This window comes from Rhea americana, unplaced genomic scaffold (genome assembly GCF_003343005.1).
Source record: "Rhea americana isolate MKP2758 unplaced genomic scaffold, rheAme1 scaffold_0, whole genome shotgun sequence".
Lineage (NCBI taxonomy): Eukaryota > Metazoa > Chordata > Aves > Rheiformes > Rheidae > Rhea > Rhea americana.
Genome location: NW_028185037.1, coordinates 8,340,932 through 8,355,890, shown reverse-complemented (window position 1 = coordinate 8,355,890; position 14,959 = coordinate 8,340,932). Strand labels below are relative to the sequence as shown.

General features: G+C 33.7%; 1 protein-coding gene across 4 annotated transcripts in view; it reads left to right on the top strand.

The window, feature by feature from the left end:
• CSMD3 (CUB and Sushi multiple domains 3) overlaps positions 1 to 14,959 on the top strand; it is a 678,537-nt gene that overhangs the window by 437,645 nt on the left and 225,933 nt on the right. For all 4 annotated transcript variants that reach the window (XM_085321107.1, XM_085320309.1, XM_085319522.1 and 1 more), the window contains one exon: positions 13,158 to 13,327. In XM_085321107.1, coding sequence (XP_085177233.1) covers positions 13,158 to 13,327 — 170 coding nt within the window. The remainder of the gene's footprint in view (positions 1 to 13,157; positions 13,328 to 14,959) is intronic.

Genomic DNA, 14,959 nt, shown 5'->3' with positions numbered 1-14,959 from the left:
GCACATGAAGAAAAGTTATTTTTGTAAAGACGATAATGTTTTTTTTTAACCATAAGCATAATAATGAATGCATGCACAGTTGTGAAGACAGGTGAAATTTTAGTAATAAATTCCTGGAAATGCATTTGTATCAGAAAGTGATTTTGTAAATCAGCAGTAAATAACTCGATCAGAAGCATAAATGAAAATAATTGCTATTTAGTTTTCATGACATAGAAAATAATGTTTATGTTTGTGTCCTTGGGGGAGAAAAAGAGAGGCTAGAACATAGGGAATGAGTTATGTTCTAGTAAAGCTTTGCTTTATGTGTTTGGAGGAAATTGCACATCCATATATTTTCTCCTAATCTTTGAAAATGGAAGATAGTCTCCCCAGAATGACTTCATGAACMTTTTTCTCCCCCTACAAATATTCATTCTTTGTTAAATTTGTGCTTAATTTGTACGCCATGATAAATGCAATTCAAACAGAACTGGAAAGTAGAAGTTCCCTTACCCCTGACCATTTGTACCAGATTCAGAATTCTGCATATTGCTATTGTTGCTGTAGCCTGGGAGACAGGGATCTTTCTGGGAGTGGATGCATTTAGCGGTGTAGATACAGGCAATGACACCAAAACCGAGTGTTTCATTAGCRTATGATAAAAGTGCTTCCATTCCCATGATAAGAAATCCTTAATGATGGTGACAGTTCTAGTCATATGATGGGAGACTGTTTGGGGGCTTCAGAAGGAGTATGGAAATTAATAGGGTGGCTGAAGAATTTGTGTTTTCTATGACTGGTCCCTAGTTCACATGCCATAAGAGAAACAAGGAGGTTAGGACGAGTCAGAATTAATTGTTCTAGTAGTATTCTGATGTAATCTGAATGGCCACAAATGGACTTTACAGTATGTCTGGGACTATTAACTATCCTGTACTTGACTAAATTCAAAATTTTGAAAAATGAATTACTGATAGCTTATGGACATTCCTTAAACAGGAAAGGACTGAATTAATTTAGTAGATTTATTGGTTGTACATGACAACATCAGTTCCMATAATTAGCAATACGCAAGGGCCCCTGTCTTAAAAAAGGGAGATTAATTTTGCTTGCATCAAAAACTACCCCGATATCCAGTTTTCCACATTCTCTTAGTACATCAACATCCTTTTCACTCTTCATTTTTTAAAAAATAAAAATCAATACTACTTTCCTTATTTCAAAAAGAATTGTAATACCTTTTATTATATAAATATACTACATGATTTTTTTGAGATGACATGTTTTTATTTGATTGGATTTTAATATTAGAGCTTGTGGGGATGAATGTTATATATGAGAGAGAAATAAGTCATAACATGATGTATTATAATAATTGTTAGGAGAAAGGGGAAAAGGTCTGAATTATGGGAAATGAGTTTAAAACTGTTTCTGTTAGCACTAATTATGTTATTATCAAATTTGTTCTAATTTGGACAAGAAAAATTGCAATTATTAGCAGTGGCTTATACATACAGAAAGCAATGATGTTCCCCGTCACAAAAGAGTAAGAAGTTGTACGTTCCAAAGCTAGGCATGCAGTCTACTTTTCCAAACCTTGGATTTTCTTCTCTGGGCCCGGACTGTRATAGTCTATGTGCTCTTTCACTCTTTCAGAGTATTGGTTATCTGCTGTGATAATTTAATGGTACAGAATTTTGTTCTGATGTTTTTGCCATTTTGTGTTTTGCATACTTGAATATATTTAACATTTATAGACGATAGCTTCTTGTCTCACCTCCTGTTTTGTCTTTGCCTATACAGATACCCTTTGTGCATACTACATGTCTTTGACATGATTACCATACTAAAATTTTATCTGCACTCTATTTATTCTTTTTCAATGCTGAATGAAAGTTACATTCAGCAAGTAGTGTTTTTGATCAACAATTTGTTTTTCAAAATGCGTGCCTTTTTGACATCCAATGCATAAGCGGAAACTTCTCATCTTTTTTGGGGACATATGGGGAAAAGATAAGAAAGACAAAAGTAGAAGATATACTTTAATTATGCCAGCATTTACTTCAYTTAACTTCCTTGGAAACTGTTACCAGAAGGCCAGACAGTTCTGGTCATGATTCCTCTCTTAGGGGGATGCAAGCTGTTGTCCGTGCCCCTCTCCGTGCAGGTCTGCCCCGTGGCCAGGCCGTGTGGCCGCTCTACCCAAGCGCGTTGCGGCCCCGAGAAGCGCTCGTTTCGGTGCCGTACCTTACAGCGGTGGCCACGGGGCTCTTCCTCCGTTTCTCCGTGAGGATGTGTGTAGCCTTCCCACTTAGTTCTTCCCCCGCAGCTGAATCACCGGTTCCTGTTTGAGCTCGTCTTGCCAAGGAGTCAGGTCGCAAACAGAAGGACTCAGGCTTTTATACAGTCTCTCCTCCAACAGAAACTCTGTCAGTGCTTCCTTAGCTCTGTTCCTATGTTCCTGCACTGATTGGTGTCACACATATTTAACACGCACCATTATATCAGTTAAGTAAACCCGTATTCCACAAATTACTGCTTTAATGTGTTTMGTGGGGTACCTCTTAATGCCTGGAAATTTGAGCAGGTACCTTCCACAGGCCAGAGTTTCCAGTCATTCCAGCTCGTAGTGATTCTCTTTTATCTTCCTATGAGGTAGTTGCTTAAAGYATATGAGTCCTCTGCTCTCTCAGGAATCACTCTTTTATTAGAGCCAAGGGCAAAGCCGTCGTGGAAGGAAACAGTACTTGCTCGGAGTTCCCCAGCTATCATTGTGGCCTCTATTTCGATCCTCGGCTGTTTTTAGATGATCATGGCATTTGATCCTCCCAACAACCATTTTTGTGTGGTTACAAAATTTACTGCATTACGAAGTTTATATGCTATTCAAGAACAGATTTGTAGCCAACAGTATTTCACACTAGCTTTTATATGTTTCTGATGCTTAAAATTCAGTGTATTTTGGGTACTTAGCTCCGTTAGATTGCTTGGAATTTACCACCTAAGTAAAATATTCCTCGTTGTAGTGATATATGTTTATGTATTTATGTATACAATCTCTATTTTGGTGATACATATTTTTATATCTGTTATTTTCTTTCTCAGAGAATTGGGCAAGGTTCATAGCTTATTAAATTTCATTATAAAATAAATTAACAGATTTTATTAGAAGTTTAGTGAAGAGAKCTGCCTCTTGCTGACAGGTGAATTAGTAACATGAAAAATACTGTATGTGCATATGAAAATCAATTTCAAAGTGTTCAAAGTAAGTCTTTCAGATACTTAGCAGTTTAATGAGTTGGCCTCAATTAAAAGGTGACCTTACATGTGTTGTAACCTTTCACTTACAGACAAAAAACAAACAAAATGCGACTATCACCATATACCTAGTCTGAGATCTAACCACCTCAGTGTGGCTCAGACTCTTAATGGGGCATCACAGGATGCTTTTCAGTTGAATTCTGCTGAATTTATGGTCCCACAAACTGAGCTGAGCCTGTTTGCCAGTTGTGAGATAGATCTGCTTGACCTGCTTGGAAAGTGCTTCAGAATATAGTTYTGGTACTGCTGAGGATGCATACCTGCACTAGATTTCCAGGAGAGTGGGAGTATTTAAGAATTAGTAATTCTTATATCTCTGTTACACCTTGAAATACAAACAAAAAGAAGCTGTGCCTTCTGTATTTYTGAAACTAGCTTTTAAGCATATTTTCACATTATACCATCCTTATAGTAATTGATGGGCAACTAACGATCCAAGCTACCAACATTTTGAAATTCTGAGTTTGTATTATTGCTCTCTGACTTATTCCCAGTATGACTTTATCTCTTTTGAAACCCATGGAAAAAAATAGATTGTGATGCTCTGTGTATATTCAGAAATCATCTTGTATGTATAGTTGGAACATTTTCTAACTATTGTTATTTACCTGTTTTTTCTTGGATCAATATAGAAAATGRTTAATGTGTCAGTTAAAACAGTCTTCTTTATGAGTCAGAATTTCTTACCAGCTTTCACCCAGGTCCTAGGACCTAGGTCCTGTAAAGAGAAATAATAATATAAATTTTATTAAAATCACAGAGAACGAATGGATAAAGAAGAATCTAACCTTTTTTTTTCAATAAATCTTAATAAACTTTTACATAAAATTCTATTAMTCTGTCATGGGATGGAAAAAGTTGTAAGAATCAAAAGTTTGTTAGGAATCAACAAGCATGCTTGATAAAGATTGATCAGAATTGTGTATTATGTTTTGTATTGCTTACTGCAGTTACTACTGTTGTGAGGTGAACTCCATGCTAGTAACATGAATGGATGACAGAAWGCTGATCAGAATAGTTACAACCAGAAGAAAACTTTGAAGAACCTGAGGGATATAATAATGAATAGACAGATAAAGTCGGAGTACAGTAGTAAATAAATGTGAGGTTGATAAATGCAGTGAGGGGGGAAAGATCCAAGGTAATCATACATACGTACATCTTAGGAGTTCTAAACCGGTGTGATCAACCTAAGAGGCTGACTTAAGAGAAATGGAGAACAATTCATCGATGTCCAGGGGTCAAAATAAAAATGATATTGCATGATATGTAGAAGGTCTGGGACACAGAGTCTTTGTAATAAATGCTGTCCTTAGAAATATTTCCAAATACATCTCCATAAAAATGCTGCAGAATTAGTAAGAGTTCAGAGAACAGCACGAAGACAGATTCTGAAGATTATGAGCTTGAACCATTTTAATAAGAAAAAAGAGATGGAGAAGTGTCTCTTTGCTATGATAAACAGCACAAGGAAACTAGCTCAAGAGCTTCCGCTCTGTCTTTCTTTAATGTAAGAAAAAGAACTGTTCAATTGAAAATTAAAAAAAAAAATCAAAACTGATAGAAATCAATACATTTCCCTTTCAATTTTATTTTTTCTTTTCAATTATTAAATAACCGTGGAAATAGTTATGGGCAATAGTATAAAGAAATTTAAAAAACAATGGGAAATGTAGGTGGATAGCAAAGATTTTCAAATATCTTGGCAGAGTCTTTATCAAACATCCCTTTCTGGAAACCTGGAAGGCCAATATAGTGAATCCCGAAACAGTACCCAAACATAGTAACAGATAATTAGTGGAAATAAAACCAAATATCTACCTGCCAGAAAAGCAAAGTTATCTTTCATCTGCTTACTCAAATGTCAGGGGAATAAGTGGAACATTTTAATTATTATTTATCATTCTTCTAATATCTGAAGATATACCTATTCAAAATTGAATTTGAAATCAAGACTGAACTTTGTTGTGATTCATTAAAATAAATTTAAAAGTAGTGTTCTGGTTGTAGGTATTTACTACTRAATTTTTAAAGCTAAACTGTTCAAATGATAGAATTCTCTAAATCCCACAGGGCTTGATGTCATGCAGCACCAGGTTTTTAACATTACTCYTTTCTAAAAGTGCAGAAGTATTTTCCATATTTCTGTTTATTTACCTGGTTCTGTTAAATGACTGTTTTCTTCAAAGATGAAAAACTGTGACAGAATTAAAACTACTCATCGTATATCCTGATGAGTGTGGTGATTACAAATGATCACATTCATGTATCACATATGATAATTTTGAAGAACAAACCACATGCTGGTAAATTCACTTTTTTCTTGGCTGAAGTTCATACAAATACATGTAGCTACATTTGTATATCTGTACATAATTTCTAATAACCTAAGTAATACCTTTATAKTAAATGGCTATCTGGCCAATAAAATTAAGGAAGTTCAGTATATGACTCAGCTTATTTTGAGATAGATGCCTTAATCACTGAGCTGAATTACATTGCTTGTGTTTTCAGCATATRTGTAGTAGATTTAAATAACTAACAAATTATATTGACATATTGTCATTTTGTTCTGTTTTGTTGGCTGATTTTTGGTATCTGAATGAAATTCTAATTTCCATTTAAATACAGCTAGAGGCATATAGTGAATACTCTTTTAAGAAAACTAACAAAAATTGAGAATTTAATCACAGTAGAATACGGTTCTGAGTAAATTTGTGTTTTTTAAATATGCATTGCCYTGATTAGCAAGAAGTAATATCAAACACTTTATCTTGTGAAAGATAATATTTTTTAAAGCAAATAACTAAAAATGGAAAAAAGGAAGTTTTTATTGTTAGTGAAAGTGTCAATGTTGAAAGCAAGTTTGTTTAATTTTATAAATTACTCCCCTCTTATTCTGTATATTGAAGACTCAAGTCTTCTTTCATATCAAGAGATTACAGTCTTCAGTCTTTCCTAAAAAATCACATTTCCAGATTTGTCATCATTCTTACCTTGAAAAAGTCTATAGTTATTCAGATATCTATCCCTTTAAATGAATTTCCAAATGCTCAATCGATTTTAAGTCTTATCACTATCAGAGAGAAGAGGCATGTTATAAGCAGTACTCAGGTTTATATATCTTGATCTTATGCTACTGTGAAAAAAGCAAGCTTCTGAGTTATCCAAAATTTTGATCTATAATTCTACATCTTCTTGTGCAGCTGCTTATTCTTATCTAACCATAAAACTTTGTTTTTCTTTTTGTGGAATTTGCTTATTCAGGCTTACTCTCCAGTTTGTTAAGAATATTAAGAGATGTTATTCTGTTCTCCAGCATCGTTTCATCCCCTAAGATGAGCACCATCTGCACACTTTATAGCAAATCCTTTATTCCATTGTCAGTAAGTCAATTTGAGGCAGAAATGAACCCTACAGAAATGATGCTTTTCTGTTTGTTTAGCTTACTAGAGTAAGATAAATACCAGTTCCAAGTGAAATGGAGAATTTAGGACCATCAAAGTTGAAGGAAAGAAGTGACACTAGCAGCAGCTGCACCGTCAAATATAACCTGACATGGAACTATTCTCATAGTAGCTGCTACCTGCTTGCTGTAAATGAAGGACTTTTTAACAGACTTTTCAACATGAAATCTTTAAAAATGTGAATTTAGAAAAGGCTTATAAAAGTAATTTTACTTGAAGTAAAAAAGATGAATAAGGAAAATATTTTAATTCAAATTAATGATGCCATTAAATATACCTCTGCTTTTGTTTAAAAAACTATAATGGAAAATGAGATGAGAAAGAAAAAGAAAAGTAGAAGCAGGAAATTATATACTTGACTATGTTTCTGAGGGTTCTTTGTTTAGTTCCAAGTATTTTTACTATACTGAATTACTATCCTATGATATAGGACCTTCAATAACTTAGATGAATCTAYGCATGAAATACAATATTGTCATATGCTGGGAAAGACTGATAAAACATGCACTTTAATTTATGTAAAGCACAGATGTAAAAGCTGTTTCTTTACTGGCTTACTCCCCTTTACTCTCTGCCCTCCTCTGTCTCTCCTTTCTATTCTGTTTTTCTTTTTCTTCCTCCCTCTTTCTTCTTTCTTTCCTCCCCTCTTCTTTTTTCTTCCCTTTCTCTCTACCTCCTTTTTTTTCTGTAAGATTGTTTGAGAGCCAGATTGCCTTTTATTGTAACTTTTGTGTCAAAACTTGCAACCTACAATTGCTTCTAGGTTTTCATAAAGAAAATAACCAAGTTTCTTCATTGCTTCCCAACTGTAGTGGCCTTTTTCCTTTGCCTTCAGTCTGTTAAATATTGGCTGGAAGACACTGAATTTAATATCTTTTTTTTTCTTTTGTTCATATACTACTTCTAGTTATAATTCTTATTTTAACATTTCCTGTCCATTTTTCTGAATCTGTCCTAATGGCAGCAGCTAAGGGTCAGCATCTTCAGCATACACGCTTCCAAGGAACTGTATCTTACATTTATGAAAAACAGACAAGCAAACTGCAGGCAAATCCATACAGATATAGCATGTTCCTTGCACCATTTTCAGGTGTATTTTATATGGGGCTTGGCTAGTAAAGAAGACTTTTGGTTAAGTGGTAGTTTTCATCATGATTACCTGTGTAGCTTCTGCATAAAGCTCAAGTGAAGGGCCCTTGCAGGGGATCCCTGGGGAGTGAAAAATAGCAATGTCTGAGTGTTATATTGCGCGTGAGAAAAAAAGAAATTCTGTGTTTAACTGAAGAGCAGTTATGTAACTAGTGAAGTGAAGGTTGTACAACAGACACCTGTGCAGTAATTGCAAGGCCCTGTAGTTGGAGATCCATTAGTGAGATCCTCTGCACTTCTCATACTATATTGCCAGCTAGAGTCTTGCTGGCCTATTTCTGTAGATATGCAATACCTAAGGCAAAAGATTCTTTCTAATGTTTTTGGATTAAAAAAGGTTTGCTTTTGTCAGTTTTAAATGAGTTTTCTTTTAAGATAGGGAATATTTTAGCCACATGAACGCTTATTTTAATTTTTGTAGTACTCATGTATGTTTCTTTGCTTCCTCTCAGAACAAATTATTCCTAGTCTTTCTCTTGTTAATCAGAAGTAAGTTTATCCCTTTAAATACATCTCATGTCATCTTGGAATATCTTCCTTCTATTTCTATTGTTTTCTTCAGGGATAGGGTGTCCCAAAACAAGCGAAATATAGCCTTTGAGGGCACACCATCTGTTAGCGTTATAATAATGCTATATGAATGCGAATGCTAATATGAAAATGAAATGTTATCAATTAAAATGTATTATAATTCTAGAATTATTATATAATGTTTTAAGTATTCCTACCCATTGAGTACAGTTTTTCACTGAAAAAAATAAAAACTGTCCCAACACTGACATCTTGAGTTATTTGTTTTTTGTAATTACTTAATTTAAAGCCAAATAATGCGCGCAGACTATTTAGATTCTTCCATTGGAGAATATGTATTCTTTAGCACATATTACCTTGCAAGTACTAACACAGAAGTTCATCTACCATGCTATTTCCCTATCCTTCTTTGGTTACTTTGCAGGGACATATTGTTTAAGATGTAGGGACATATTGTAGATGTTAAGATGCAGGCCTTATGTGCTCATATTGAGATCTTCTAAAGGAATTGCTGTGCCACTGTTCACGTAGTGGTCACAAGTTGGAATTAGTATCAGTCCCCTTAGCTGGATTTCCTTCTTTGCCTTGCCATGATTTTTGCTATCAAGAGCAGAATCCATGCCTGCTAACTTTGATTGCCAACAATATGCTTTTGTACTAGCTGTCCAGGTTCCTGTTTGCAGTCAGTGGTGATTAGTTGGTCTGATCAGGGAAGTCTAGGATGCGAGACGTTACTTTATGAAGAGAAGTGTGACCTAAATTTTGCTGAATATGATGATGATCTCACTACCGGTTGCTGAAGGAGGCTCAGGTGTTGTTTAGATCAACTCTGATGGAGATGCGTATACGGCAGACACCCGCATTTAACCACAAATGATAGTCATTCTTTTTATTGCTCTATGAAAGTAAATCTGGTCTTCTGGAACAATATAAAATAAAAGTTAAAGATACTTTCTGTTGTTGCCCTTATGCTAATGTAAGAGGAGCAATGTTTTTTTTTTTATTTTATTTGTCAGCATAGCATCCCCTGAAACCCTGCTGCGTAACTCACTTCTGGTAGAGCAGCAAATCATCTGGAAATTGGTTGATGACCTCAGACTCAAGGTGTTCAAGGGTAGACCGCTTCTATCACAGTCTTACACTTTCAGGATTGTCTTGTTATTCTCCATTTTGTTGTCTTATTTTGATGAGACTGCTATTATCTTGCTTACCTCCTCCATGAGCTGAAGTGGTCACATTTCTAGGAGATTAATGAGACACAATTTGTTGACAGCTGAATTCAGATACTCCTTCTGAAATAGCTGTTGATTTTCAGTCTGATGCTGTTGCTGCTTAAAGATCAAAACCTTCTAAGAATGCTTCCATATACTTCCCAGTGAAGCTTCTGGCACTGTATTTGGTCTCCTAACCAAGAGATATAACATCTTTTCAGAATATGGAACTGCTATTTGTACTTCTTAGCTTTTGATTCCAACAGTTTGCCTTGAAGAAAAGACAATTTTTATCTGTAGCTGCACATGGCATTTTGCCATTCGATAGTTTTCAGTGGTTAGCATTTCATCAATTGAATAGTGAGAAACCTTGCAAAATCCTYCTAATAGAGCAGATTTGAAAAAATCTCATTCATTGAAGAATTGTTTTCAAATAATTGAATTATGCAGACAGATGCATTTCATTCCTTGGTTACAGTAATGGCACCTTACACAATTACTGAATTTAAATATACAAATAAACMAAGAACTTATTTGTTCTAGTATGAAAATTTGCAACAAGCACATATTTATAACCAAAGAAAGCGTAATAGTTATTTCTTATAACAACTAATAGCTTGTTACATCAGTATTATCTTGTATTTTTTTGAGTTTTGATTTGTTTTCATTTTTAATATTGAAACAATTTTACATTTCTGGTGAAATTCAGAAATAATGATTTATTTCAGTTATATCATTATACTGTGTATGTATGATCAATTACAGTCCTTGTCAAAACATAGCTGCGTGTTTTCTATTGTTGACCTTGTTACGCAGATGAATATTTTTACTTTTTTTTTTCCTACAAGCAAGATATGTAGGGTAGATTCTTAGTTTCAGCTAAGATAAATATATGTATATTTTACCTTTGTCACTAAAAGAACATGGATTTTATTTCTACTGAAAAAAGAACTTTACTAAAATGAAACATTAAGACAGTGTAGAAATGYTTGGTAGCAGATGTAGCTCTAGTTGTTTTTTGTTTTTTAAAAGGACAATCCTAAACTTTCTGTTCCTCTGTCATTTTTCCTTCATTTCTGAAAGTGTCCTATTTTTTTCTTCTATCTTTCGTTATCTATTTTTCTTCATTTTATCCTTGTTCTTTTCTTTCTGTCTCTTTTTCTGTCATTCTCTGTAATGCTTTTTAAGATTTTCCAAACACTTTAAAGAAACTACATTTATTGTTTGTATTTATTTTAAGCTTAAGAACTCAGTTAATGTTTTTTTCCCCTGACTCAGCACTTTACCAGACATACAGATATTACGCTCTGTTGTGTTTTATGCTATAGTGCTAACATCAATGAATACAAGGTAACCATAGATTATTTGAAGTTGCATATATATTTTTACTGAAATAACTGTCTGTTAAGGTTTAGAAATCAAAGTGCAGTCTGAGAAATAGAATTGCCTGTGGTATAGTTTGGCAAGTCTTAAAATATTGAATGCATAACTTCCCTTTTTGATACTGCACTTATTCAGAATTATACTGTTTTTTAAGTTTACACTGTTGATTTTCTGAGAAAGTGAGCAATAAAAACTACTTTTATAGRATGCAGTGTGCACTGCCTTGGAACTGTAGCGATTTAACTAAATACTATGGGACACGTTCATCTTTTTTATTACAGTTTCMAAAACGACTTTTACTAAACATACTTTCTTGTATGAAACTATGAGGGTTGAGATCATACATACTGTGTTCCAATCATCTTAAAGCTTTTATTCTATGCCAATATTAAAGAAAAGTACAATCAGATGTATAAATTTTACCTGTTTTGAGCAATTTCCTTATTTGTAACAGAAAAGAAAGCATGGTTCTCAATATTGGTTAAATGGCGGAACAGTTAGTGTTTGATCTATTTAATGAAATATTTAATGCAATAAATACCTTGCATCTTTTGACTTTTCTTTCTCTCTGATGTGGAAGAGGATATCCTGCAAACTTTAAATTACAATTATCTTTYTCTTACATGCTATAAGTCAAACTGGCCTATGCATTCCCATCAAATACCCATTTGTTTAAGAATGAGATAAAAGGATACACATAACCATGTAGACTAGAAGGTTCCCTGCTTCTGCTTAGACTATGTTTATTCAAATATTCTAAGACAACCTGATGACTTCTGAATTATTTGGGTATTTGCTAGGTTTCCCTATTGAATTATACATAGTCATCGTGTGTTTCCTGTGTCTGATCTGTGCCTTATTTGGCTTCCTGCACAATGTTGTTTTTAGTTGTTTATAGAAAGAACAATTAATCAAGTATGGTTAGTTATTTTGCTTACAAAACATCTTAATATCCTGCATTTCTAAGATTTCAAACAGTAAGTCTGGTGAKGGAATTATAATGATAACAGTTAGAGGTCTTAAGACAGATACCAAATTGTTTAAATGTCTTTTCGATCCATTAAAATGTCAGTTAGTTTTTATACAGTAGATTTTTTTATTCTGTGCAGTCTAATCATATTGGCTAAAATGCATGGCAGAAATATTGCAGCGCTCCTGGAAACAGACATAAACCCTGGAACTTTAGTGTTACAGTTAAGTTTTAAATGAATCTAAATCAATTAAAAAGTGAGAAAGTGCTATTGTCTTTGCACATAATGGCTACATATCAGGACTAAAGAAAAAGAAGAGGAAAGAATTCTAATATCTTGTCAATGTTAATTTAATTTAGCTGGTACCTTAATGCCAAAAATRTCTTAATTAAAATTATATAACTACTCCAAAATACAATAGGATTTTTCATATTTAAAATTTCAGTTTGATTAATGTTAATAAGCAAAGACCTCAATTATGAGGTTCTTTTTCTGGAATAATCACATTTCATTCTTTTTTTTTCCCTGAGAGTAATTGTTTTTCTACTTGTTTATTAATTAGATTTTTTATTTATTTATTTAGTAGGTTAGAATAACTCTTTCTGTTCTATTCTAATTTACACCATTCACTATACTGTTTGTTTTATTACATTGACATTAGAGCAAAATTCTCTACTGTCATTTATATAYGTTTGAAGATGTGTGTATCTGCATATATGTATATATATGTGTATGTGTAAAAAACATATACATATAAAAAATTCTGGAATATTCTTACTTCCCTTTAATTAGCATATCTTTAAGAATTTCTGTATTGGAGAAATAAGCTTTATTAAATACAAAGTATATTTTCTCCAAAACAAAACTCAAGAAAGATCCTTCAGAATATTCTGATTACAGAATCGAACACTTACRTGATTATCACTCTCCATATTATTTAGCATAGCTTAATATAAGTATTGCAGGAATTTAGTTTGCAATCTTCTATCACTTTCATGAACACATTTTTAGAACTAGACTTTGGATGTGAATAAATGCTAGTCACGTTGAGCTAGGTTACATTAACATTCCCATTATCACAATTACTGAAAATATTTAAATTTTCTTTTAAAATATACCTTAACATTTTCCTTTACTTGCAGCTGAATGTGGAGCCTCCACGACAAATAATGAAGGAATCTTACTGTCCCCCAATTATCCTCTTAACTATGAGAACAACCATGAATGTATTTATAGCATTCAGGTACAAGCAGGGAAAGGAATCAACATTTCAGCCAGAACATTTCATTTAGCCCAAGGAGATGTTCTTAAGGTAGGTAATCATGTAATCTATTTGATATTTCTAAACTTTCAGTTGGTGCCATTCAGTGTTACAACAAAAAAATGGGTGACATACAGTCAGTATACAGTGCTCTTTTAACTATATAATAGGTGAGATAGGGAATGCACTACACAGAAGCCAAGGTGTTTCTCAGAAGCTTTCAGACAAGGCTTCTGTCCCCAAACACAAAAGAATTAGCCCAATAATATTTCTCAGTTAAAGCTCAGTCTCTGAAGTACAGATTTTAGTGATGGATTGGATGATGCATTAATCTGTTCTTCAGAATAGCAATAGACAAAAAATTTGTCAAAGAATTTCATCTTGTTCTTGAAGTTACTTTTTCTATCAGCTAATGTGTTAGAGTATTAGTGTGGTGATATGCAGCAAAATTTCCAATTTAAAGTCTGAATTAGCTGGATATTTTAATATACCAATTAATCAAGGCATGGGGTCAGCTGGGTTCTGGTTGAATTAACTGACCGTGGATCAAATTTATCCCTGACAAGCAGTATGAGTGAAACAATGAAACAGCTGGACCGGGAGCGGAGAACCCTGTTAGTGTGGAACAGTCTGTCTGACACAAATAAATCACCACCCTTCCTCCTACTCACCAGACAGAAAAGGAGAAGCTCCCATTTGTCACTTCTGAACTGTATAGAATAGAAGCTTCAGAACATGCACATTTTTTTCCATTTGTTGCATTTAATATGCATTTTTTTCTCTTTGTTGTTTTTGATAGAATTGCTCTGACTACTTACATTAATGTTTTGGGAAGCTTTTTTTKGGGGGGGTGGAAATTATAAGAAATACATAGCTTCCTTTACATTTTTTATAGCTGTAACCTGCTCTTGATGCCACCACATCTTGATTCATTATTAATGGCAGTTGCATGAAGGCAGAAGAAGGCTGTATGATCTGTATAGTTACTGCATGGCAATCCATTTAATATTGATCTTAGAAACCGTAAAACAGTTGTTTCCTTCCTTGTAATTGTACTGATAACTGAATTTGTGTACTATAGTGCTTCCATAGCTCTAAATTGTTAGAGCAAACTGGTGGTGAGGGAGGCAGGACAAAATCCACAGTTTGCAAAATAACATCTCTATGCGCTTTTCTTCTCACTTTCACTTCCATCCACCAGTTTTGCTTGTAAGCTCTGTAGTCTCTCTTAGCTATAAGCAAACTGTATAAATATAAATATTTAAACAGAAAGGAATAGTTACTATTTTTCTACTTGACTGGGTAGTCCATTATCTGTAGTGAACATTCRATTGTCAGTTGAAAGTTGAAAGCTTTTGTCAAAAGTCTTTTTAGTACAAATRTACATTTCCAGTTTAGCAGGAGAAAGGCAACTTTTAGTAAAATTAAAATTTCAGCAAAGATTGTATGRTTAAATGTTCTTCATTTTCAGGAGATTTCAACATAAATAGAAGCTTTGTTACTAGAATTGGACTAGTTTACCCAAGTGTGGTACTCTRTAGTTCTATATTAATGTTAAAAAACAGCAACAAGAGCAACCACAGAAAATGCAGGCATTCCATAGGAGAACATAAGATGAAACAGAAAGGAATATCAAGTGTGAAAGASTGAGATGAAAAGAGAACATTAGTTCTTCTTTATAGT